At 29.4% G+C, this 24,368-nt stretch overlaps 3 protein-coding genes across 5 annotated transcripts; 2 read left to right on the top strand and 1 right to left on the bottom strand.

Annotated features, from left to right (window-relative positions):
- The first annotated feature begins 2,200 nt into the window (after positions 1-2,200).
- LOC111292242 (protein NPG1) lies at positions 2,201-9,364 on the top strand. 3 transcript variants are annotated; one of them, XM_089766921.1, is made up of 7 exons: positions 2,203-2,512; positions 2,585-2,698; positions 2,795-2,882; positions 3,002-4,212; positions 5,564-5,711; positions 8,497-8,830; positions 8,916-9,364. In XM_089766921.1, the coding sequence occupies exons 1-6, from the start codon at positions 2,345-2,347 to the stop codon at positions 8,808-8,810; spliced, it is 2,043 nt and encodes a 680-aa protein (XP_089623047.1). In that variant the 5' UTR covers positions 2,203-2,344; the 3' UTR covers positions 8,811-8,830; positions 8,916-9,364. The 3 variants fall into 3 exon arrangements, with proteins under 3 accessions (XP_089623046.1, XP_022740245.1, XP_089623047.1); XM_089766920.1 differs by having other exon boundaries at positions 2,201-2,512; positions 2,585-2,882; positions 8,967-9,099; XM_022884510.2 differs by having other exon boundaries at positions 2,202-2,512; positions 2,585-2,882.
- Positions 9,365-11,654: 2,290 nt separating this feature from the next.
- LOC111292454 (Tetratricopeptide repeat (TPR)-like superfamily protein) lies at positions 11,655-18,501 on the top strand. The gene is made up of 7 exons (XM_022884856.2): positions 11,655-11,886; positions 12,007-12,295; positions 13,102-13,392; positions 13,645-13,893; positions 15,612-15,736; positions 16,599-16,697; positions 17,796-18,501. The coding sequence occupies exons 1-7, from the start codon at positions 11,690-11,692 to the stop codon at positions 18,301-18,303; spliced, it is 1,758 nt and encodes a 585-aa protein (XP_022740591.1). The 5' UTR covers positions 11,655-11,689; the 3' UTR covers positions 18,304-18,501.
- Positions 18,446-23,936, bottom strand: LOC111292455 (protein DETOXIFICATION 41-like). Its single transcript, XM_022884857.2, has 8 exons — positions 23,579-23,936; positions 20,435-20,979; positions 20,275-20,361; positions 20,123-20,179; positions 19,419-19,657; positions 19,047-19,165; positions 18,871-18,957; positions 18,446-18,794 (listed from the first exon to the last, which is right to left on the bottom strand). The coding sequence occupies exons 1-8, from the start codon at positions 23,870-23,872 to the stop codon at positions 18,723-18,725; spliced, it is 1,500 nt and encodes a 499-aa protein (XP_022740592.2). The 5' UTR covers positions 23,873-23,936; the 3' UTR covers positions 18,446-18,722.
- Positions 23,937-24,368: the final 432 nt, after the last annotated feature.

The following is a 24,368-nucleotide window of genomic DNA, read 5'->3' on the forward strand; positions in this document are numbered from 1 at the left end:
CTTAGGGCTTGGAATAGATAGACCAATTAACTTAGAAGTGGCATGATGATTCTAATTTTAGAAAAAATCTAAAAGCGAATTCGATTTCAAAATGATTTGAAAATTTTTTAATTATTAATTTTATTTTAATTTGAATTTTTATTTGATTTGAATGTATTAAAAAATTTGTTGGTCACAATTATTTTTATTTCAACATTACAGTGACGTTAACGTTAACTCCATCATAGACGTACTTTATATGTTTATCATCAAATTAAATATTTGATTATCACTTTTGCATATCAATTCGAATGAAAGAAAATTTTTAAAATCGTTATAGAGACGCGCATAAATAATTTCATTAGTTTTTCTTCAGATAATTCTATTAACACTTCATATTTACTTTTTATTTTTTTTTAACAAAATCATTTTAAATGAAATTATATAATTACTTTTTCTTTTTTATCTAAACATTCCGTTCTTTTTTAAGTTTTCAAATTTGCAAATCGAGAATGCAAGAAAACTTTTGAAAGAGTGCTTTCAAATGCATCATCATTTTTATTTTTCATATACGTTTTTCTTCAAAAATTTTACAAATGAAATTACTTAATTATTATTCTCACAAGTTTTTAGATATTTATATTCGAAAAATTTTATAATTTTTTGAAAATCTATTTTAAAAATGTTATATAATTTACTGAAAATGGATTTTTAAAAAGGTATAAAACATTTTGGAAATCCATTTCTATAAGGGTAGAAAGAGAAATTTTAATAAAAATTATAAATTAAAATTTTTTATGAATTGGTGCAATGAAAATGTTATTATTAGAAAAAATCATAAATTTTAAAATTAATAGACAAAGTTAATTTTACCATTTTGATATTAAAAAAAAAAAAATCTTATGAGATTTTAATTAAATTAAAGATAAAATGATAAATATAATTTTTTATAAATTTAAAATTGATCATTTTTTAATAAATATTTTTTATATTGATTATTAAAATTTTATAATAATTTTAACTAAATTGAATTTTTTGAAAAAATCTCTTCATATACTTATCATGATAGGTTTATTAGATTTTAATAAAATTATATAATATTTAATAGTATTACTTATATAATTTTAAAGAGTTTCAGTTTTATATGTTGATTAGATTTGATAGTTTTTTCATCTTTTTTGATATAAAAAAAATGAAATATTTAATTAGAGTCTCATTTTTTTTTTCTTTTTTCAATATCAAACTAGTTAAATTAATTTTAAAACTTATTATTTTTTAATAATAATTTTTTATTACATTAATTCATAAAATTTTTTAATAAAATTTAATTTTTTTAATAATTTTTTAAAAAAATTTTCATAGAAATAAAATTTCAAAAAGTAATAAGTTATATAACTTTTTATAATTGACTTTTTAAATAGTTATAAAATTTATCAATATTTAAGTCGAAAACTTGTAAGAAAATATTTAAGTAATTTAACTTATAAAAAAATTTTGAAAAAAAAAAAAAGTGAAGTGTAAAACAAAAATCGTGGTGTATTTAAAAACTTTCTTTTTAAAATCGTTATCGGGACATACATAAATAAATAATTTCATTAATTTCTCTTTCTTTATTTATAATTAGATAATTATATTCATATTCTATTTTTTACTCTTTATATTTTTTTTTTCAAATTTATTTTAAATGAAATTATATAATTATTTTTTTCTTTTATCTAAGCATTTTTTTCACTTTTAAAATTTCAAATTTATAAATTTAAAAACTTATAAAAATTTTTGGATTTGTAAATTCATAACCTCTTAAACCTTTTGAATTTGAATATTTGAAAACTTAAAAATTTTTATAAGATATTTTTTCTCAAACTTAAATGTAATTTTATTAAAAAACTTCTTGATGTGCATTTTTAATAAATTATATAATTTATCGGATATATATTTTTGATATGTTACATAACTTATCAAAAATACATATTAAAAAGTTATAAAATTAATATGAGGAAGATAATTATGTGATTTTATTTAAAGAAAAATAAAAAAAAAAGGTGCGTTTCAAAGCACCCTTTGGAATTTTGTATATTTGTTTCTTACTGTTTTTGGGTTTTGGCGCACTTACAGGCCAGATTAAAAAAAAGCAAGAAAAAGAAATGACACAATGGGAGTGACTGCCATTGGGACCGCAAACGGATCCGAATCCTTCGTGCCTTCGTCCAATCCTCAAACATTTGACTTTCTTTCTTTCTTTCCTTCTTTTGCCGATCCTTAAACCAACAAAAAAACAGCAATGTCTAAACAATGTTCCAAATAAAAAGAAAAAAAACTAAGCTAAAAGGCCACCGATCCAATACAGAATCTAAAATCTTTAACAATGGCCGATGATGATACCCATAACCAAAGCCAAGAATGCACTACGGTCCGGGAGTTTTGTGCCAATGGGGTTTGCATGAAAACGACCGATGTGGAAGCCAAACTCGACGAAGGCAATATTCAAGAAGCTGAATCTTCTTTACGCGAAGGCTTGTCCCTCAATTTTGAGGTTTGTTTGTTATGTTTTTTATTGGATGATCTGAAATTGGGTGAATTTGAATTTGATTGTTTGGTTTTGAAGGAAGCGAGGGCTCTTTTGGGAAGATTAGAGTATCAAAGAGGAAATGTAGAAGGGGCACTTCGGGTATTCGATGGGATCGATCTTCAAGCTGCAATTCAACGGCTGCAACCTTCCGTTAATGAGAATTCTAATCCTTGTTCTGTTTCTTCTTCTTCTTCTAATAATAATTCTTCTTCTAACAAGAAACGCCGGGCTAATCGTGATTCGCAGCCTGCCGTTTCCCAACACGCTGCCAGCCTCGTTCTTGAAGGCGTTTACTTAAAGGCCAAGTCCCTTCAAAAGCTCGGGAGATTTACTGGTATTCCAAAACACTCACATTTCGCCTCCCTTTTCTGTTCGAATCTTACTCAAAATGGAATCTTCCTTTTCATACCTCAGGAAATGAAAGTTGAATGTTTTTTTTTATTGCTTTTGTAGAGGCTGCTCAGGATTGTACAAATGTGCTTGATGCTGTGGGGAGGATATTTCCTCAAGGAATACTTAACGTCCAAGTTGAGAATCGATTGCAGGAGACGGTTAGTCAAGCCGTTGAGCTACTTCCAGAGCTTTGGAAGCAGGCTGATAATTATCAAGAAGCAATGTCTGCTTATAGACGTGCACTGCTCCATCTATGGAACTTAAACAATGATTGTTGTGCACGAATTCAGAAAGCATTTGCAGTTTTTCTCTTGCATAGTGGGTTGGAGGCTGGTCCTCCTAGCTTAGGTGCTCAAATTGACGGAGCTTACGTACCCAAAAATAATTTGGAAGAGGCTATTCTGCTTTTGATGGTTCTTATGAGAAAAATTCAACAGGGTATGATCCAGTGGGATCCATCTGTTATGGATCACTTAATGTATGCACTTTCTGTATGCAGCCAAACTCCTGTTTTATCAAAGCAACTTGAAGAGCTCAAACCTGGAGTATTTCATCGTATTGACCGTTGGAATATCTTAGCTCTTTGTTGCAGTGGTGCGGGACAGAATAAAGCTGCCTTGAATCTGTTGAGAAAGTCTCTGCATAAACATGAAAGACCTGATGATCTCACAGCATTACTATTGGCTGCCAAGATCTGTAGTGAGGATTTTTATCTTGCAGCCGAGGGAGTAGCATATGCACAGAGGGCAATCGATAATGCACAAGGGGTGGATGGACATCTGAAGGGTGTTGGTCTTCGTATGTTAGGTCTTTGTTTGGGAAAGCAAGCTAAAGTTTCTTCCTCTGACTTTGAAAGGTCCCGTATTCAGTCTGAAGCGCTTAAATCTTTAGATGCTGCAATATCTTTTGAGCAGGATAATGCTGATATAATCTTTGAGTTGGGAGTTCAATATGCAGAGCAGCGGAATTTGAATGCTGCTTTGCGTTATGCAAAGAAGTACATTGATGTAACTGGTGGTTCTGTATTAAAGGGTTGGAGATTGCTTGCTCTAATTTTGTCTGCTCAACAGCGATTCTCAGAGGCTGAGTTGGTCACTGATGCTGCTTTGGATGAGACTGCCAAATGGGACCAAGGGCCACTGCTAAGGCTGAAAGCAAAACTGCAGATCTCCCAGTCACGACCCATGGATGCTATTGAAACTTATCGTTACCTCCTTGCATTGGTTCAGGCCCAAAGAAAATCATTTGGTCCTGTGAGAATTGATTCTCAGGTTCAATTCAGAATCTTCTTCCTAATTTGTTTTAAGAAAGAAAAAACTTTTTTTCATGATAATATTTCTTTTAAATGTTGTTATGGTTGCTTTTTACCACTTTTAAATGTCCGTAATGCAATATGTTAGCACAAGTACCATGCAAGTGGCATAGGTTGTTACAATGCACTGTTTTACATAAAAATCGAGCCGAGTAAATCACTTTCTATTTCTTGAACTGATTAAGCAAGATTTTTATTTTAAGAAAAATATGCCAGGTTTGACTTCAATGTGCTTTAATTGTATTACCAATTGAAATATATGTTGTTGGTTTTGAGTTTCAAACATCAGGTGCTCATATGAAGTTGTTAATTGTAAAGCTCACCTTTGAAACTATATTGAAAATGAGTTCACATAGTTGTCTGATGAAAAAATGCACTTTGAAGAGGTTTTGCCTTTACACGTTCAGTTGTAATTTTTACAAAAATTTAGGTTATTTTTAGTTTATTTTATACTGTTACTATTTTATTTAATTTCTAAGTATTAGGTTTTAGTGTTATATTTGGTATTTTGTGGGTTTAGTTAGCTTATAAATATATGTGCTACTTAAGTTTTGATTAGGTTTTGGATGATGAACATTTTGAGATATTGATTATTGAGATTTTCTCCCTGTATTGATTCTTTCTGGTATTCTCCTCTGATTCTTTGTGGTTTTATTCCCTAGTTCTTCTAGTTCTTCTGTTTTTCCCCTAATTTTCTCTGTGGACTAGCTTGTTTGTCTATTTTCTGATTTTTCATCTAAATTTCTATTTTCTATCTCATTCCCCGACTTGTTCTACGTCATGGTTATACAATTATAAAATTGAAATGCATTGTATATGTGAGACACAGACCTATTCTAAGAAGTGAGTTCTGACTTAATTTGGGATTTCTTGCCAAAAGAGTGAGGAAAGGACCAAAGAGGTCATTGCTAGAAACTACAAGAAAGGCCCTTGTTTTTACTGATTTTAAGAAGGATATGGATCCCAACAGAGCACAATTGCTTCATAGGAACCATTTGATCAACCCCATGTAGTGTGAAAAGGCTTAGTTTGTCATCATTATTTTTGTGCAAAAGGCTCTATGTTGGAATTTTGATGACATTGCTATTTTCTATCTTAGTCGTACTTCTAAATTTTTACTGTTTGTATTACCTTGCAATTATATTATACTTTGATTTTTGTTTTTTCTTTTCTCCTTTATTACAAAAAATTTGAGTTAGACCAAGCCCATGATTAAGGCTTAGTTTTGTTGGTTGATTGTTATAAATGTTTGATATTTTGGATGTTATTTCTTCTGAATTAATCTTTATTTATTTATTTATTATTGATAGGTAGAGGATGATAAAGTAAAAGAATTTGAAGTTTGGCATGGCCTTGCAAATCTGTACTCTAGTCTTTCACACTGGAAGGATGTAGAAATCTGTTTGAAAAAAGCCAGAGAGATGAAACAGTATTCTGCAGAACTGCTGCATACAGAAGGCAAGATTTGAAACCTTATTTTACTGAATGAACTAACTTTTTACCTCTACTTTCTACTTGGTAAACTTATAATTTTTTAATGAATTTGCTTGTCTATTTATGGGACCAACTCTATACTTGAATCAACCCAGCAGTTCTCTTGGACTAGCTTATGAGCTGAGAGAGATTTGATAAATATCATAGGTGCTTCAGCAATGATGAAATAGGTTGAAATGTTCAGAACGCATAAGATATAAAGAACATAAAGCTACAGCTGCTTTCAGGACATTTCTTGGACATATTCACCAAACATTTAAAATATCTGTCTTATCATCTGTTAGGGAGAGAGAGAGAACTTCTCCTCTTGACAAGATGATAGAGATGTCAGAAAAAATCCAGATTAAATCCAAGAATATGAGAAATTACAGTCTCTTTTAATGTAGGTCTTGTTTAGAACTTGGTCCAGCTAAAATAAACCTGTTAAATCCTAAGCACTTGATCTGTGGGTGATTTCTCTTAGAAGTCAGGGATATTTTAAGCTCCATTTGGTTGTTTTTTCTATTAGCATTTTGTTTCCTCAGAAGTTGCAACAAGCAAATAATATAAAGAAAATTCATATTTATGATTTAAAATGAGCAAATGACTAAAAAAGAAATTCAACCATAATTGATCCACTTACAATAAAATCATATGGAACCGAATTGTGTGTTTTGATATCCATGAAAATAATGTTTTTAATCCTTCAAAAGTACTACTTTGTTTTTGCATCCAAAGAGCAATATCTGCTTTTTGCTTCTAAATGGGAAAAGTCAAAAAGTAAATTGCAAGAGTAACAACTCAAGAACTTCTGTAATTGCATCTTTACTAGAATGGTGGGAGAATAATGTTGGGACTTATTTTGAGTCTTTTTTTCTTGTTGAGCCTTTATTTTAGGTCTAAGAACTGTTTAGAATAACACCCGTAACTTATTCTATTTTGTTGTTTTGCAAAGGTTTTCTAACTTTTTATATCAAAATATTCATAGTATCATGATTAAATTTTGTTTATGTGCTTAATTCTAGCAGAGCCTAAGAAACATCATGGGTTGGCATGATGCACTACTTTATAATATGTAATATGATGACTAGATGAGGTTAGCAGTCATCCCATCAATGAAATGGAACTCTTTTCCTACTTATTTTCAGTCTAATTATCTTTGAGATTTTGATTGAAGTGGATAATATAAACAAAACTTTTCTTGCCTAAACTAAGACTTCTATAGGTTAACTTGGCTTGCTACTATGATGCAATGAAGGTTTACGGTCCTTAATGTTGAAAAGGCTAACTAAAGAATTAAGAAATAGATTAGGAATGTTTAGTTTCCTTTTGCATTATGTACTTATGTTCTGGTAATTATTTGTTTTATGGTCTTTGATTTGATTTCTGTAACATTTTTTTATGTCTTAGAATTTATTAGGTATATAACTAAATCACATTAAGTGTCATAGCTTATGGTTCTTACTATGATTGTTGAGGAATTCCAGTAGTTTTGGGAACAAGTTGCTTAAAGATCAAGTTTAATAGAGCCTTAACACTTGTGCTGTAATCAAAGTAGAAGGGTTTTTTTTTTTAACAAATAAAATCTTAGGTGCTTCATTTTTTTACAGAATAAAATCTTGGATCGCTTCATTTCTTTTTTTTTTTGTTTCATTGTTTCTTTCTTTGTTATGGTATTTTAATTCTCAATTCAACTTTTTTTTTTCTTTTTAAATTGAAGAAATCATATTTGAATCTTAGTTTGACTCCAATCTGATCATTCTTTTGATGTATTAACTCTTGTGAAGAAGATTTCACCGAGGCTAATATTGCCACTCAGGTTGTTCTTAAAGGTTTTCCAGAGATCTGATTGAGAACATAACATTGAATAGTGAAGCCCATTTAGGAAACATTTTTGGAGTTGCATTGTTTGCATAGCATTGATTGACATTGTCTGCTTGGTAACAATTTTCTTGAATTCTTATGAAGGATTTCAATTGAATGGCTTACCCAGGTAAGATGGAATGCTGGTGACTTCCAGGCTTTTTATATACTACTCATTTCAAACACACTTGCTGCAGATATAGTTGTTTGAATCCAAATTGTTTGCCGTTAATATTGATTGAGCAGTTGATTCGGTCCAAGCACATTAGTTTTTGTTTCCAATATAAAGAAACAGAGTGGAGATTTGTACAATATTCATTGCCTTGAGTAGGATTTTGTTAACAGAGAACTAGTTTTTTTTTTTTTTAATTTTATTTTTATCAGTGCTGCTTATGATATATACATATTATATATATATATATATATGAACTAAATTATTGAAATGTTAAACCTTTTAGATAGTTTTGATATTACTTTTTAGTATTATTAAATTTTGTTGTGAATTTAGTAATGGATTAATGTCACAAATGATTCCTGACCTATAATGAAATATTCAATATTATATCCAAATTTTAAAAATCTCTAATGTAATACTTGAACCATGAATTTGTTAATTATTGTGGTACTCACCCTAACGTTATTAGCTTCCAATGATGACATGTGGTTGACAAACATCCCGTCAAGTACGACATTAGTTAACAGACTCATAGTTTAGGTACTACATTAGATATTTTTAAAATGCAAATATCACATTGAACATTTCACTATAGTTCAAGGGCCATTTGTGACATTATTCCTTGAGCAATAAAGGAGTTTATGACTTGGTTTCTTAAATGTTAAGAAAGGAACATTTATGTTTTTAGGGTGATAGTTATAGAGAACTAAAGTTCTTTATTGTATATGACAGGTTTTATGTGTCAAGAACGTGGAGAAATCCAAAAAGCATTATCTGCTTATATCAATGCTAGTCTGCTAGAACCATCATATGTACCTTCCAAGGTACTGATTGGTGCAATGTTGTCCAAGATGGGCTCATTGCCTGTGGCGAGAACCGTACTATCTGATGCATTGAGGATTGAACCTACAAACCGGAAGGCTTGGTATTACTTAGGTATGGTACATAAGGAAGATGGTCGCATTGCAGATGCCACAGATTGCCTCCAGGCAGCCTCAATTCTTGAAGAGTCAGATCCTATTGAAAGCTTTAGATCTATCCTTTGACAGGCTCCCATACATTTCAGGTATTAAATTCTAATATTTTCTACTTCATGATGTTTATTTGTTTGCTTATTTGCTTGTGCGCATATTTTCCTCTAATTTTTGCAGCAAAATCTGTTCATGTAACGTTAACCAACATCAGTTTCCCCCGGGGTACAGGGAAGGCTCTTTTGCACACTCTTTCCAATTTCTTCATTTATGTTGCTTCCTCGCTAGTTGCTGCCATAAAGAAGGGATCAAGTCAAATGAAAATGGAATTTGAAAGGAAAATAAGATCAAAGGAAATGCCAGATGATTTAGTTCAAATTGTAGGAAATGCAGTAGGGGCTCTCAAATGGTCTTCTAATGATATTTTTCTGAGCATGCTTCTCGCTGTTTTAGAACTAATAATATATATATATATATATATGTATGTATGTATATTATCTTTTGCTTTCTTGGTGGTTATGATTCAATTGCATATTGCTTGGATCTTTATTTTACAGATTTACAGTGATTAATGATAAAAAGGGGAAAAACTGATTGTTTCATTTATCTATACTTTTTTTAGGTAATTGTAAAATTGATCATTACTTACAATTGGTTGGTGTCTTGTTGCACAATGGTACTAAAGTGGAGAGCTATATATATAAGCTCAAATTATGCCAGATATCTCTATTTTGTCAAAATTTAAAATTTAATTCTTATACTATAATTTATATAAATTTATTTTTCATATTATTTTGATTTGATACTCTTATTTTAATCATTAAATTTGTTGAATTTTTGTCGTTAAAAATATTAATGTAACAATTGATTTGATGACATGGATGTTGATTTTGCTAATGTAATATTGATTTTATTGAGATGATAATTTGAATTAATGAAATCAATTATTAAATTATGAAAATAATCTTTATATTCATAAAAGTTTAAATTTTAATCCACCTAATATAATTCATAAAAATTTCATTATCATACAAATCAAATTTGATATTATTGGTCTTATTACTAATAAAAATTATATATATTTTTAATTTTTTAGAACATTAGATTTTAATTTTTAAAAAATTAATATTTCAAAAAATTTTTATAATCTTTTCAAATTTTTTAAAAATGTTAGATTTGATATTTTAAAAATATTTTAATTTTAAAAAATCATATTGTTGTTTGTTTTAAAATCAGATTTTTTATTTTAAAAAGATCAATATCTTCAATTTTTAAAATTTTCTAGATTTTTTAAAAATATTAAATTTATTTTTTAAAATTTTTTTTAAAAAAATTCAATTACTAATATTTGGAATTTTTAATTTTATATTTTCTATAAAAATATAGAAAATTTCTAAAAACATAAAAAAAAATTTTAAAATATAGAAAATTTTGTAAAAATTCTAAAAATAAAAAAAAAGTTTAATATTTTGATTAAATAAAAATGTTAAAATTTGAAAAAAATAAAACTTTCAAAATTGAATTATATTTAAAATTTTTAAAATATTGAAAAAATAAATTTAATGTTTTTAAAAAATATGAAAATTTCTAAAAATTTTAGAATATTGAATTTCTTAAAATATAATATATGACTTTAAAAAAATTTAAAAATACGATTGCTAAAATTTAAAATATTTTTAAAAATTATTAAATTTAATATCTTAAAATATGAAAATTCTAAAAAATTAAAAATATTGATTTCAAAAATTAAAAAACAATTTAAACAATTAAAAAAATGATTCTTATTAGTAATTGGATTAATATTATCAAATTAAGCTTGTATGATAACATGAATATTATGAATTATATTGAAAGGATTAAAATTTAAATTTCATGTGAGTACGAAAAATATTTACATAATTTGACAATTAATTTTATCAATCTAAGTTATTACATTAGTAAATTTAATACTCACATTATCAAGTAAATAGTCATGTCATCTAGTCAACTGATTTTTCAAAATTTCTAATGGTAAAAATTTGATAAAATTAATGACCAACAAATAAAAATAATACGAGAACTAAATTTTTATGAGTTATAGGACTAAAATTTAAATTTTAACATAATAAATGGACCTCTAACATAATTTGACCTATATATTAATATAAAAATAGTAATTCTAGTTTTAATGTTATTGACTTAATTTTGACAAAAGTGAAATTTAAACGTAATATTTTAACAAGAAAATGCATTTATCATTGAATTAAATGGAATATTTAGATTGATTTTTGAATATTTATATGAATAGATAAAGAAGGCAATCAAATTTTTTTAAATTAGATTAAGTTCTTCAATTTTTTTTTTTATATTTGATGTTATTAAGGATTAAATTTTGATTCCTAATATTAAGAGTTTTTTTTTAAGTTTTATTTATAATTAAATATTATATCATATAATTTGTTGAGTAATTAATTATTACATATCAAATTATAATTATTAAATAATCAAATAATAACTTATAATATAATTAAATAATTAAATTTACATTTAGTGAAACTTAAATTTAATAATAAATATTATATAAAAATAAAAAGTAATTGTATACATATAAAAATTATTTTTTATAATAATAAATAATGCATTTTACTCTTGTAATTTGTCCAACAAAAACGAAAATGCCTCTTTGAATTTGGATATTTTTCCCTTCTTAAATACTGAAATAAATAATTTTATTATGGAGAAAATAATTTTATAATTAAAAAATGAAATAAATAATAAAATAATATAGCTACAAAGTATAATTAAAAAATTTTGTCCAATAATATTCGAGTTTCTTGATTATATGTTTCTAAATAGACAGGATATTTTTTATGTTTCCAATCCATAGCGTAAATAAATATCTAACCATATATATATTGAGAATTGAGCGTTTGTACGTTTATCCCCGTTCGACCTACTGACTGTGAGAAGGAGAAATGGAGACATCTGCTTCTTCCTCTTCTTTACGTGGCTCCAGGCTTCATCAAAACATCTTCAGACGCTCCCCACTGTCCTCCTCCATGCCCTGCAATTCTCGGCTTACCTTTCCTACGGCTCTCACGATAAACCCTCTTCCCCCAAACCTTTATTTCTCAACTAAACATGCAATTCTCAGAGTTGGACAATCCCCAAGGTCCTTCCTTTTTTCTCTCATTTTAATCACTGCCCATTTCTTTTCTTTTTCTAAAGATTTTATTTTTTTTAATGGATTGGGTTGAATTCTTTGTGGGTTTTATTTATTTTTTTTTTTCAGGTTACTGAAAGTAGGTGGTGGTAATCCTTTGTTTGGGGTGATCTCAATGGGAATGTTGGCTCCAAGAAAGTTTTTGAAGAAGAGGAAGAAAGTGGAACATTTCAAAGATGCAGCCGATGAGGCTGATCAGAAGAGCTGGAGGAGACTAATGAAGGAGATTGAGGACACGGGTTCTGCTTCGACAGTACTTAGACGCCAACGAACTAGCGACCAATCTCTTCCTAGAGACTTGGTTTTAGGCACCTTGGTTAGATTTAAGCAAATGAGAAAATGGCACTATGTTAGTGAGGTATCTCCTTAATTATGTGTATGTTATTTGCTTTAACTTTAGCATTACCTAATTACCTTGTTTCTTTGCCTATAAATGTGCTTTAGGTTTTGAGTGAGTTTTAACAATCTGTTGAACGTATTCTTCCCACTGATATTGCACAAATGGAACACAAAGGAAAAACCATTGAATTTGAGGAGACTTCATGGATTATTTTGTTGATTGCTGATAAAATATCAAGACATGACTACCAATTAAAGATTAAGAAAAAAGCAAAAGCTAAGTAATGCTTGTATGATGGTGTTGTCATTATAGTACAAAAGCAAACCATTTATCCTGGGAAGAGGTAAAAAAATCCAAACTATAGCCAAAATAAAAGGCATAATAGAATGCATCCTTGATTGAAATTGGTTCAACAATTTGGCATTTGTTAACAAATTCTTACCCTAGATTTCAACGTGTCATTGTCGTTTGTACTCAGAAATATTTCACAGGTTTTCCCTTCGTCCCAATTACTTTGGCCTTGTTGTTCTTTTAATCAATTTAGAAATAAACACAAACAGAATAAAGAGAGGGAGAGCAGGGATAAGATATGGACGACTTACTATCATATGAAAAGGAAACCACGAACTTTTGAAAATGCTTGAGACTTAGGCTTCTTGCAGACTATTATATGTTCCTAGTTTGTAAGAAAGAAAAAAGACCTTTTTTTTCAAATTCTTTGTTTAAAAGTACACAAGTTTGAATTATAAATTATGCAAATATGAAACTTTGTGTATTTTTGCATTCTAATTGCTCATTGTATGCTAATCTTTTTGATCCTATAGATTCTTGAGTGGCTTCGAGCTCAGAGTTGGTGGGACTTCAGTGAAATGGATTTCCTGATGCTTATAACAGCATATGGAAAGAAAGGGGAGTTCAACAAGGCTGAGAAAATTTTAAGCTTTATGAATAAAAAGGGTTATGTACCAAGTGTTGTATCACATACTGCTCTTATGGAAGCATATGGAAGAGGAGGTCGATATAATAATGCTGAAGCCATCTTTAGAAGGATGCAGTCTGCGGGCCCTGAACCTTCTGCTGTGACTTATCAAATAATACTTAAAATACTAGTTGAGGTAGTTTGTTATCAAAACCTTTATCTTTTTAAAACTTTTTTCTTTCTTTACAAAATAAGTTTTTATAGATCTGTTAAATAATTATCCGCAATATGCTATTGGCAGATTAACCATTTTTTTTGTCCAGAAATGACACAGTCTATAGTAACTAAGGCATATTTCAAATTGTTCAGTTGTTGGCCTTCTTATTTTCATTATATTTTTTGTCTTTTTTGCTTCTATCTAAGTATCCCTCTTTTAATATCTTGTTAGGGAAACAAATTTAAGGAAGCAGAAGAAGTTTTTGAGACACTTCTGGATAAGGAAAAATCTCCATTGAAGCCAGACCAAAAAATGTTCCACATGATGATTTATATGTATAAGAAGGCAGGGAGTTATGAGAAGGCTCGTAAAATCTTTGCACTCATGGCTGAACGAGGAGTTAAGCAATCCACGGTCACTTACAATAGTCTTATGACATTTGAAACTAATTACAAGGAAGTTTCAAAGATCTATGATCAGGTATAATGTTTACTCATTGTTGACCAACTTTTCATGTTTCTGCCTTATAGCATGTGGATGTTGCTATGCTTTTATTGAAAGAAATTCTTTTGTGGAAACCATTAGGTGCACCTAATGTTCTTCTGCCCACTGTTCAAAGAGGAACTATGGAAAGATTCTTGAATTTTCTAAGGTCCTTTTTGTGTGTCCAGCTTTTTTGGATGAATTATTCTGTTGATGTAATTTTGTTTAACATCCCAAGAAATAATGTTGTTATCTATCATTTGACTGATGCTAATATCATAAAGTTCCATTTGTATTTTTCTATATCGTCCTTTATATTTTCAGATTTTCATATCATCCTCCTTTATCTACCATATCCTTGATATTCCATTTATAACAATATATGAATGAGGTTTTTTAGTGGTGATCTCAATTGAGGTAGTATATAAATCTTATTGATCTTCTTGGTTGATAAATTATGTTTAATCATTGATCCTATGGTAATGTTTCCTTGTACTTCAGAGGCCAGGTTCTGTTCTTTTGTTACCCGATGTGAGGTTATCCACGTGTAGACACATTTTGAGCTACATGTTAGGGGAGTTTTAGGTGGTGTTATCCTATATCTGTTTAGTCTTGAGTTTCCTGTGGTTTTGTATTCAAGTTGGGCTTCTCTACCATTCCCAATTGGTTTTAGATTGGATGCTTAACATATGAAAAGCTTAAAAAATTGAATGATTAAAGGATACATAAGTAAACTATTAATTGTTAGTATTAGTTATGAGAAAATTTTTCACTTTTGATAGTTTAGAAAAAAAAAAGACAATTATGAACTTTATATAGATTTATCTATAGTAATTACTCAAGCAATTTAAATTAAAAATCATTGCAATTAGTAATTGAATATTTTAATGTTCAATATTATTGTAAATTAGTACTTGAAAATTTAGGTTATTTACTTCCTCCTTTTGGATGGACTTATCCATTCCCACTTGAGTAGAAAAAAGGGTTCAAAGCCGAGGCTTAGCCCCGTTGGTTTATGCAACCATCCTTAAGAAGTGGCATCCATTAAGTCTAGGGTTCAAATCCCAGCACATGCAATCCCTTTCCCTATCCCTAAGCTGCGGCCTCCTTTGTATAAAAAAAGGGGGTTCAACTAGTGAAGCAGGTATATTTGGCATCATTCCTTTTTTTTAAATGCTGTCAACAGCTAATCATATCATTTTATGCATTTTATATGTTATGTTTTAGTACTAGAAGATGCAGCATAAACCATCTGTTTTTCAAAGTGGTGTTGATGTTTTATTTATTTGTTGGTTTTGACATTCATGGATAATATGCATTTTGATGTATCAAACATGCGTAGCACTTGCAAAATGCCCGTACAGGTAGTCAGATTTCTTTGTAAAATATATTAGAATAGTCATATCTATTATGTATGCATGCTGAAATAGTCCCATGTATCCTCATGTAAAAAAAGCTCATTTCCCCAATATCCTATGGTTTGTTGTACTTACGTAGTAGAAAAATACAAAAAAAGGTTTAGAGTGGTAAATAATTTAATTTTTCTGGTAAACTTTTGGACTTAACATGCATTTGCAAGAGCCTTGCAAACAACTAAACACCGAACTGTTTCATGTCCTCATACCAGTGTCTATTTTTTTCGAGTTTCTTGATTTTTCTCTTTCAATCTTTTGTTGATAATAATTTTGTAATGCTTTGAAGTATTGGCATTTTAGATGCAAAGAGCTGGTCTTCGGCCAGATGTGGTGAGTTATGCCTTGCTTATTAATGCTTATGGCAAAGCTAGGAGAGAAGAGGAAGCTTTGGCTGTTTTTGAGGAGATGCTGGATGCTGGAATCAGGTTTATACTTTGAACTTATATAACCAATTTAGAGCCCACTGTGCTTCAATATGAAGCTAATGTAGTCAGTTGAGCAGTTTTGCTCTTTTTTTAATTATAGAATCAATTTTTATCAACAGCCAAGTCACTTGAAAAATAAAACAGAAAGTAAATTCAGCAAATAGACATGCTAATTTTCTTATTTGACATATATATATATATATATACATATTTATTTGTATGTATAAAATTATAAATCATGTCTGAACAGTTTGGCCTTAATAAGTGACCTTCATTAATTTGGTTGTTAACACTCCATTAGAGGGTACCAAAAAAAAAAAAAAAACATTTTGAGTCCTTAAAAGGTTGGTGCAAAGTAGTTTTTTGCATCTTAGATTTATTCAAGTAATAATGGTTTTAGGTTTTAGGGATAGTTCATTGGGCTGGTTAAATTCCACTAGGATGATTGAAGTAGTAATTAGATGTGAGGCAAACCAAAGATGTCTTATTTTCTGATCTTTCATTTTTGCGTATCCCAGCTTTAGCCATAATAGAAGAATTGTGTAATCATTCATTGTATGTGCAAGAAATAATACTGGATTCATATCCGATGGCTTCAGTGTGCATCCTCATGAATATGGATACAATACTAATATCATGCAAGTGGACAGGATAAAGTTGATGTTGGTGGCATAATGCCAACTTCACCATTTGACTAGCATGTAATAGCAAACCATCATCGTTGTCATCATCATCATCATTTGTTAATTGACTGTTAAATTTGTGGCTAGCCATTGGACAGCTATATGTTCTTTCTGTCGAAGTTGATGCCCGATCATTTTGGGAAGGTCTCAATTGCTATCATATTCTGCCTCTTTTTCAGGCCTACCCATAAATCTTATAATATTTTGCTTGATGCATTTGCAATTTCGGGAATGGTGGAGCAAGCTCGGACTGTTTTCAAAAGCATGAGAAGAGATAGGTAAAGTGTTCTAATCTGAAAGTCAAGCTGCTATGAGGATTTTTGCAAATGCAGGGTTTCTGGTTCCTATGTTTAGGTATCTTATTTTAGTTTGTTCCATCAAAGCTTTATATCCTTTCCTAAAAAAAGGTAATTTTAGATGTGAGCCTATCTTAAAGAATGTGATTTGATGATATTTCAACATTGACTTAGTTTACAGCCACATACTCAACCCAATATAATGGGAAGGGGGATGGGGTTAGTAAATTTCTTCTTATTATGTAGTTCCTGACACATTGCATTATTTCCGTGGAGATCCTTTCTTTTACTTTTCAATACACCTTTAATCACCATTAAATTGTTTGAGGTCCATAATCCATGTTTGGATCTCACACATTTGAATAGTGATTAAAAGAGTATTTGAAAGAAACAAAAAATAAATTGGTACACCTAGACCTGCATTATTTGTATTGTTCACTATTGCATGTATAAAGGAGTTGCTACAACGCTATTCGATTTCATTACATTACCGTTCTTTTAAGTCCATGTCATCCATGCCATCCAAGTCTTCAATACTATTTGCCGTGGTACATTGTAAAAAATGATATTATCTGATCATACAAATCTTTTTCTGGTGTGATTCTGCTTTAAAAAGCTGTTCACCAATATCCTTGGTTTTTGTAAATATTAAATTTCTTTACATTTGAGCAAAAAAATTTATTCTTGCATTCATCCTAAATCAGATTAAGCCATGTTTCTTTGATTTCTTCTTTCCATGGCAAGCAACTATTTCAACTTTTCTTTTCTTGTTTCCTCTGCTTTTAGTTTATCTTCTTATTAATGTTCACTGTATTTTTCTCACCCAGTTTTTAGCAAAGTAATATCCATCACATTCGAAACTTTTATTTTCAACACTAGTTAGAGAATATCCTATCATTTTTATCTAATAGAGCTTGTAACAAATGTCAGTTTCACTCCTTCTGATTGTCTGTTAGGACAACTGAGTTTAAGGTGGTTTACTAGTGGCTTTTATCCTTATGAAGCACTAACATATGCGATTGATGCAATGCCCAAACATCTACATTAACTTTTTGTTTGTTTTTTTTTTTTTTTTTGCAGATACACCCCTGATATCTGCTCTTATACAACTATGTTATCTGCTTATGTCAATGCGTCTGATATGGAAGGTGCTGAAAATTTCTTCACTAGACTGAAACAAGATGGCCTTCAACCCAATATTGTCACGTATGGGACATTGATGAAAGGGTATGCCAAGGTAAACAATCTTGAAAAGATGATGGAGACTTATGAACAAATGCAATTAAGTGGTATCAAAGCAAATCAAACCATCTTCACGACTCTCATGGATGCATTTGGGAAGAACAGGGATTTCGGTAGTGCTGTTGTTTGGTTTAAAGAAATGGAATCTCATGGTGTTCCACCTGACAGGAAAGCGAAAAACATTCTCTTGTCCTTAGCAAAAACTGCAGATGAACAAAAGGAGGCTAACCAACTTGTGGGATGTATGGAGACTAAGTTGAATGGATTTTCTAGGTTTCTTGATGAAGAAGATTATGATGATATAGAGGGGGAGACTGAATCTTATGAAAAAATGGGTCAACTATAGTTTTCAGTAGTGATTGTTATCAAGAAAAGCAATATGTACATACTAGGCTACTCTTTGATTTGTAAAGCCTGGAATTTTGTGTTCTGGTTGGGTTCCTCGGTCACGAAAATGTATCACTGAGTTAAAATCGGTAGAGTTTGGCTGGACCTGGGAGCAACAATTTATTAATTAAAATATCACTGAGTACAATTAATTTCAGTAGTCAATTCACGAAAATGAACTCAGTGATAAGTTTGGTAACTGTTTTTATCATAATTGAGTACAATTAGAGATATTAACCCAATAGAAAAACAGTTACCAAACTTATCGATTAGTTGAACAATTTCATCCTAATGAAGCAAAACGTAAAACGTGATTAACGAAATATCTCTAAATGATGGATGCATACATCCCAACGGAATCTTGGAGAAAGATGTCTCTCATACATTTGTCACCAACTGTAATCTCTCCTCAGTGGCTGATTTCTTCAAGCGGTCAGCAGCTTTTTCAACCTTCAAAACGGTTAGGTTTAGTAATAACTAACAAATAAAATTAGCTAAAATCCACTATTACAGAAAATTAAATTACCTCCTCATTCCAGTTTGTTCTGACAGTGAGAATGATTAGAGTTGCTGTTTGTAGAAGGACCCCAATAATCATCCCCCACCAGATACCCTAAACAACAGTGTCAAAAGACATTCTCAATATTTATAGACAAAATTATCAAAGTAAATGGAGAAAAGAGAGATTGAAGAATCACTTACTGCCACTCCTAAACTAGTTTTGAAGCCAAGGAGGCATCCAATTGGAAGACCGATAATATAATATGTGGTCAGGTTGACATAAGCTACAATATGTTGCCACCCACTCCCAATCGCCACTCCTGCAATTGAGAAATTCCCAGGATGGTCATGAAAAATATATTTAGAAATAAGCATGTTGAAGTGGCTGGTTATTATCAGAAAAGAAGCTTTTACCAACAAATATTTTCACCCATAAAAGCTATAATTACCGACGAAAAATCCATGATATTAAGCTAGTCGGTAATTTTATTCCGTGAGTAATTAAAAAAAAATCCGTCGATTATTCGTGAGTGGTCTATAGCTAGCAAACTAATTTGGGAAGAAACATGTCACCTGAGAGTATGGGCTGAACGCCATTCAAGAAAACGGAGATGGCAAGCAGTGGAGTCAAATTGGAAACTGCATTTATGACCTCGGCATCGCTTGTGAAAGCTTTACTTAATCCAACTCGAAATATCAAAACAATTGCACTGAAAACTATACTAATGGAAATGCTTGCGGCATTCACCACTATAACTGAAAATCTGGTAAGCCTTGGATGACCTGCTCCTAGCTCATTACTCACTCGAACACTGTCAAATAAATGATATAATTGATTAGAAATGACAGATCAATTTCTTGAGGTAATGTTGGCGGTTTAAAATGTGGCGCATCCACATTTGATAAAAAAAATTTAATTAGTGATAAACAAAATTAATTTTTATATTAATTTTATTTATATTTTAAATATTTATATTTGAATATAAATAATTATTATATATCAAATGATCATAATTATTTAAATATAAATAAATTATTATTTATAAAAATGATAATTATACAAAAAATCATAATAATTTGAATAAAAATTTATGTTTATTCATTTATTATAAATAAATATTTCAACATAATCACTTTTACTGATATATCTTAAAGACATAATTGTTTTTAAGGTTCTTCACCAAAACCAAAATTCTTTTACATTATTTCTCTTTTTTTTTTTTTACTTTTTTTTTCAAACAAGTAATGCCAAAACAAACATTTAGTGCTATACCAACCTGGCTGCTGCGCTGAGGCCTAAAACAAAGCAGATATCCCAGTTCCAGTAATTCATGCTGAAAATGAAAATGCATGAACGGCTTTAACTATTACGACTTCTAATAAAAATATATCTGTATCTAATGAGAAGAGCCAGCAGGCCTTAACATACCAAATGGAAATGGAGTCCAGTGAGATTGTAGGGTTAGGAAGAAGACCAGATATGAGCACCAGTCCTTGGTTGTACCATATTTCCAAGCTGCATCGCCAAGGTACGAGGTTGAGACTAGTGGTTCAAAATAAAGCTAGCTATATGTCGAATATAGACATACCAAAGCATAACAGCAGAAGCCGCAGTAAGCTTGAAATAAGGCCAAATTCCATTAAAAGCCTTGACGGATAAGCCGGTCCAAGTTTCCTTGCAAGAAGGACTTAGAACAATGTAAAGCCCGTTCAAAATGACAAGAAACCACCAGGAGAGACTGAGAGTCAGGGATGCTCCAAGAAGGCCGTATCCCCAGACATTAATGGCAAGCCATGTAAGAAGAATGTGCAATAGGAATACCCCAACAGACATAATTGCCAGGGGATTTACTATGTTCTGAGCTTGGAGGAACCTCTGCATGGGACAGCTCAAAGCAAATGCGTAAAGTTGAGGGATCAAACCCCGAGCGAAGACTTGCCCCTGCTTAGCTATGCTTTTAGATTGGCCAATTGCTTGAAGGATTGCAGCTGAATGCCAGTACACAAATGTGAGGAGAACTGCGGCTCCTAAGTGCAACACAATTGCTCTTTGGCAAATGATCCCCATGGCTGCGTATTTCCTACCCCCGTAAGCTTGGCCGCACACAGTTTGCACCGCGCTGGCCATGCCCAACTGTTTTTATGGAGAGAAAAACAAGTTCTCAGTACTTCGGTGTATGAGAATTGAGAAAACTAGAAATTTTGATAAAAAAAAAAAAAAAAAAAACTACTAGGTAACTAAAACAATGGAGTAAATGTCACTTGTGCTTTTTAAAGTTTAGATCATACATCATATTTATTTTTTCCAAAGGAAATCGTAAAGTAAGAATAAGTTAAAAAAGTATCCTAGTGCAAAAGCTAGATCGCCTTTGGATGTTAGAATTTAAATCTTATATATGCTGAATAAAATCTTTAAAATTGGTTGCATAAATGAATTTTGTTATGGTTCATGTTCAAATTGATTCTTACAATTTGAAATGTCAATTATTAATTTTCAAACCTCTAATGTTATAATTGAAATTTAATTTTGATAAAAAATGAGTAAAGTAAAGCATTGAATTTTAAGTTTCGGCCATGATTCTAATCTTAATACTTCAAATATATAAAAAAAAAAAAATTAATTTCTCTGATTTTTTTTGTTTAATTTTCATTTTTTTTATCTTAAGATTTTGATGTTTAAAAATTTTATGTGAAACTTTTTTCTTTAATTAATCTTAACTATATTATACTACTATTATTAAATTGAATAAAGAATTTTGAAAATGCTTTGTTGAAGAAATTAAAAAAAAAAAGGTGCTGAAGATTAAAACCTTTTTACTTTCCTTTTACTTTTTTATAAAAAATTTTAGAATTTTATTTAAAAAATTATGATTTTAAATAATTAAAAACTAAAAAAACAGTATTTGGCATGGATATTTTGTTAATGTCTTTATTATTTCTATAATAAAAATCGCAAAAAAAAAATTGAAAAAAGTAAGTAACAGAATCAAGCAATGCCGAAAGAGAGGGCAAAACTTTGCTACAGATAAAATAAAACAGTAAAATGAATGAAAATTATTAAAAAATAAAAAATATAATAAAACAATGAAAAGTGGGAAAAAAAATGAAGAGAGGAATTAGTAAAAGAAAATTAAAAAAAAAAGAAAATAGGTTACGTCATAGTTCACGTAATCAAGACAGAAAGTTTCGGAATCTTCGAAAAAGCAATAGCAAATACGATAGGATGATGCAACAAGTACGACTTTTCATGGTCAACATTAAATGTGTCAGCTGTCCGTAGGATAGGTTCGACCGGCCGTTTAAAATATTATAAATGAGCGTGCTTTTATATTTAATATATTATTAATATATAAAATTTATATATTATCAATAAATTAGATATTATTATTTTATTAATAAATAAATATTAATTTTAAAATAAATATATAAAAATTAATATTTTTAAAAAAATTCATTTATTAATATTATGATATCATTTAATTCACTTCATTAATAAGATAATATATATTTTTATTGAAAATGTATAAAATTTATATATTGACAATACATGAAATATAAAATTGATTAATATTTAATATAAAATTTTAATTACACAAATAGAATAAGTTTTCATTTTCAAAGTAGAATCTTAACATATGAGTAATTTTAAAAATGAAACCCTAAATTAAAGAGAGTTTAATTATATATATTAATATAAATATTAACATATAAAAATTTATACAAATATAAATATCATTAGATTATTCATTTTTAATTAAAATTTTGGATTGATTTTGAAAAAATAGGAAAGCAAACTAAAACTAAAATTTTAATTCAGTTTGATTTTTAAACCAAACCAAAGTGTTTTACATTAGTGTAAATTATTTTTTCCTCTTTAAAATATATATAAAATAAATTTAACTTACAAAACTAAATTAAAAATTAAAAATTGAAACTTTTAATTGAAAGTACTAGTCAACTACAAAACATTTTACTCTTTTTTAGTTTTTTTTTTCGAAAAAGAAATTTGTAAATTGTAAGGTTATACTTTGTTTGTAAGTTATTTTTAGTTTTTTAGTCATTAAAAATATTTTAAATATATTATTTTAATTAAATGATATAATAACCAATAAATTTAATTTAAAATTAAATTAATCATGATTTTAAAATCATTTGACTAACATAAGTCAAACCCACTCATTTCACCGGATTAATAATAAAAGTATAAAACTGTCCATAACCAATAATCCAATCCGAGTTAAATGCGTGAACAGTCTAATAACAAAATTAAATCGATTCGATCGTTGGGTCACCAACTTAATCGATCCAATGATGGTGTGAATGTGATATAGTTCTAATAATTATAATTTGTTCTCATCTTAATTTTTTTTTATTTTATTTTGAATTTTGTTAATGAGTGTCTTAAAAATACTCCTTAAAATTAATTAAAATATTATTTATAATAATATTTTTATATCAAATGTGATAGTTAATATTTTGAATTTAAATTTATTAAAAAATAAATTATTTAATAAAGTAACTTGAAAGAGTGCCCTTAAGACGCTCGTAAGTAACTTTTTATCTCATTTTACATTGCAAAAATTTATTAGATAGATTTGAAGAAAGTTTTTTGGCCAACGAAAAATTTGAAGATGAGATATATTAGTTCATGAATAAATTTGAAAATGAAAATGAACCATTTTAAAAAGTTAAAAATTTAAATGAAAAAGTTGATAAGTTAAAGAACAAAGTACCATAATCCCGTAAGCAAGACCCTGAATTCCCACACTAGCTATAGAAGCTCCAGCCAGCTCCAATGCGCCAAGATGACCGGAGAACATTAAGGTCACGAAACTCAACATGTAATTGAATACGGAGACAATTATAGATGCCGCAGACAGCCCCCAAAGAAGCCTTGACTCCCATGCTACAACCCTCGCCCACCATCCCACTCCCTCAACCGCCACTCTATTTCCCAAAACCTCTTCAATTCCATCGGACGACAACTCAGAAATATGTAGCAATGGCTGCCGCTCCACTGACCCCATGCGCTGCTTAGTCTCCTCTAGTTTATGAAAACTTCTTGCTGTTTTTTCTTCCTTCACAATGGTAGAACCTGATATCTATTTATAGCATATACATTGGTTAATATTTTAAATGATAGTGAAATTTTTAATATAATATTTGAATTATAAGTATATTAATTAATATAATATTTATTTTTATTGTGATGAGTTTGAAATGATAATATGTTACGGATAAATAATTTTTTAAATATTATTTTAATTAATAAATTATTAAAATTTAAATATTATATTAAATATTTTATTATAATTTAAGAATCATTTATGACATTATTCATATATGTATATTTATATATCACATATTTGCATGGTTCCTTGAAACTCATTGGGAAGGGCAAATATTTCAGTTCGCCCACCAACTGATTGGTCCTTATGTTTATCTACCAGTCGTTTAGCAAAGAAGGGCAGATACATTTGAACCAAAAAGGTTAATTAAAAAATCTCAAGTAGATTATTCACT

Source organism: Durio zibethinus, chromosome 10 (assembly GCF_047325235.1).
Source record: "Durio zibethinus cultivar Kanyao isolate XHJ-2024 chromosome 10, ASM4732523v1, whole genome shotgun sequence".
In the NCBI taxonomy this organism is placed as follows: domain Eukaryota; kingdom Viridiplantae; phylum Streptophyta; class Magnoliopsida; order Malvales; family Malvaceae; genus Durio; species Durio zibethinus.

Excerpts from the sequence above, each read along its gene's own strand:
- LOC111292454 (XM_022884856.2), top strand. The coding sequence starts at position 11,690 with ATGGAGACATCTGCTTCTTCCTCTTCTTTACGTGGCTCCAGGCTTCAT. Across the intron at positions 12,296-13,101 it reads AATGGCACTATGTTAGTGAG|ATTCTTGAGTGGCTTCGAGC; the intron begins GTATCTCCTTAA and ends TTGATCCTATAG. Across the intron at positions 15,737-16,598 it reads ATGCTGGATGCTGGAATCAG|GCCTACCCATAAATCTTATA; the intron begins GTTTATACTTTG and ends CCTCTTTTTCAG.
- LOC111292242 (XM_089766920.1), top strand. The coding sequence starts at position 2,345 with ATGGCCGATGATGATACCCATAACCAAAGCCAAGAATGCACTACGGTC. Across the intron at positions 2,883-3,001 it reads AAAGCTCGGGAGATTTACTG|AGGCTGCTCAGGATTGTACA; the intron begins GTATTCCAAAAC and ends TTGCTTTTGTAG. Across the intron at positions 5,712-8,496 it reads AGAACTGCTGCATACAGAAG|GTTTTATGTGTCAAGAACGT; the intron begins GCAAGATTTGAA and ends TGTATATGACAG.
- LOC111292455 (XM_022884857.2), bottom strand. The coding sequence starts at position 23,872 with ATGGGGTCAGTGGAGCGGCAGCCATTGCTACATATTTCTGAGTTGTCG. Across the intron at positions 19,658-20,122 it reads GGCCTCAGCGCAGCAGCCAG|TGTTCGAGTGAGTAATGAGC; the intron begins GTTGGTATAGCA and ends TTTATTTGACAG. Across the intron at positions 18,795-18,870 it reads GAACAAACTGGAATGAGGAG|GTTGAAAAAGCTGCTGACCG; the intron begins GTAATTTAATTT and ends ACCGTTTTGAAG.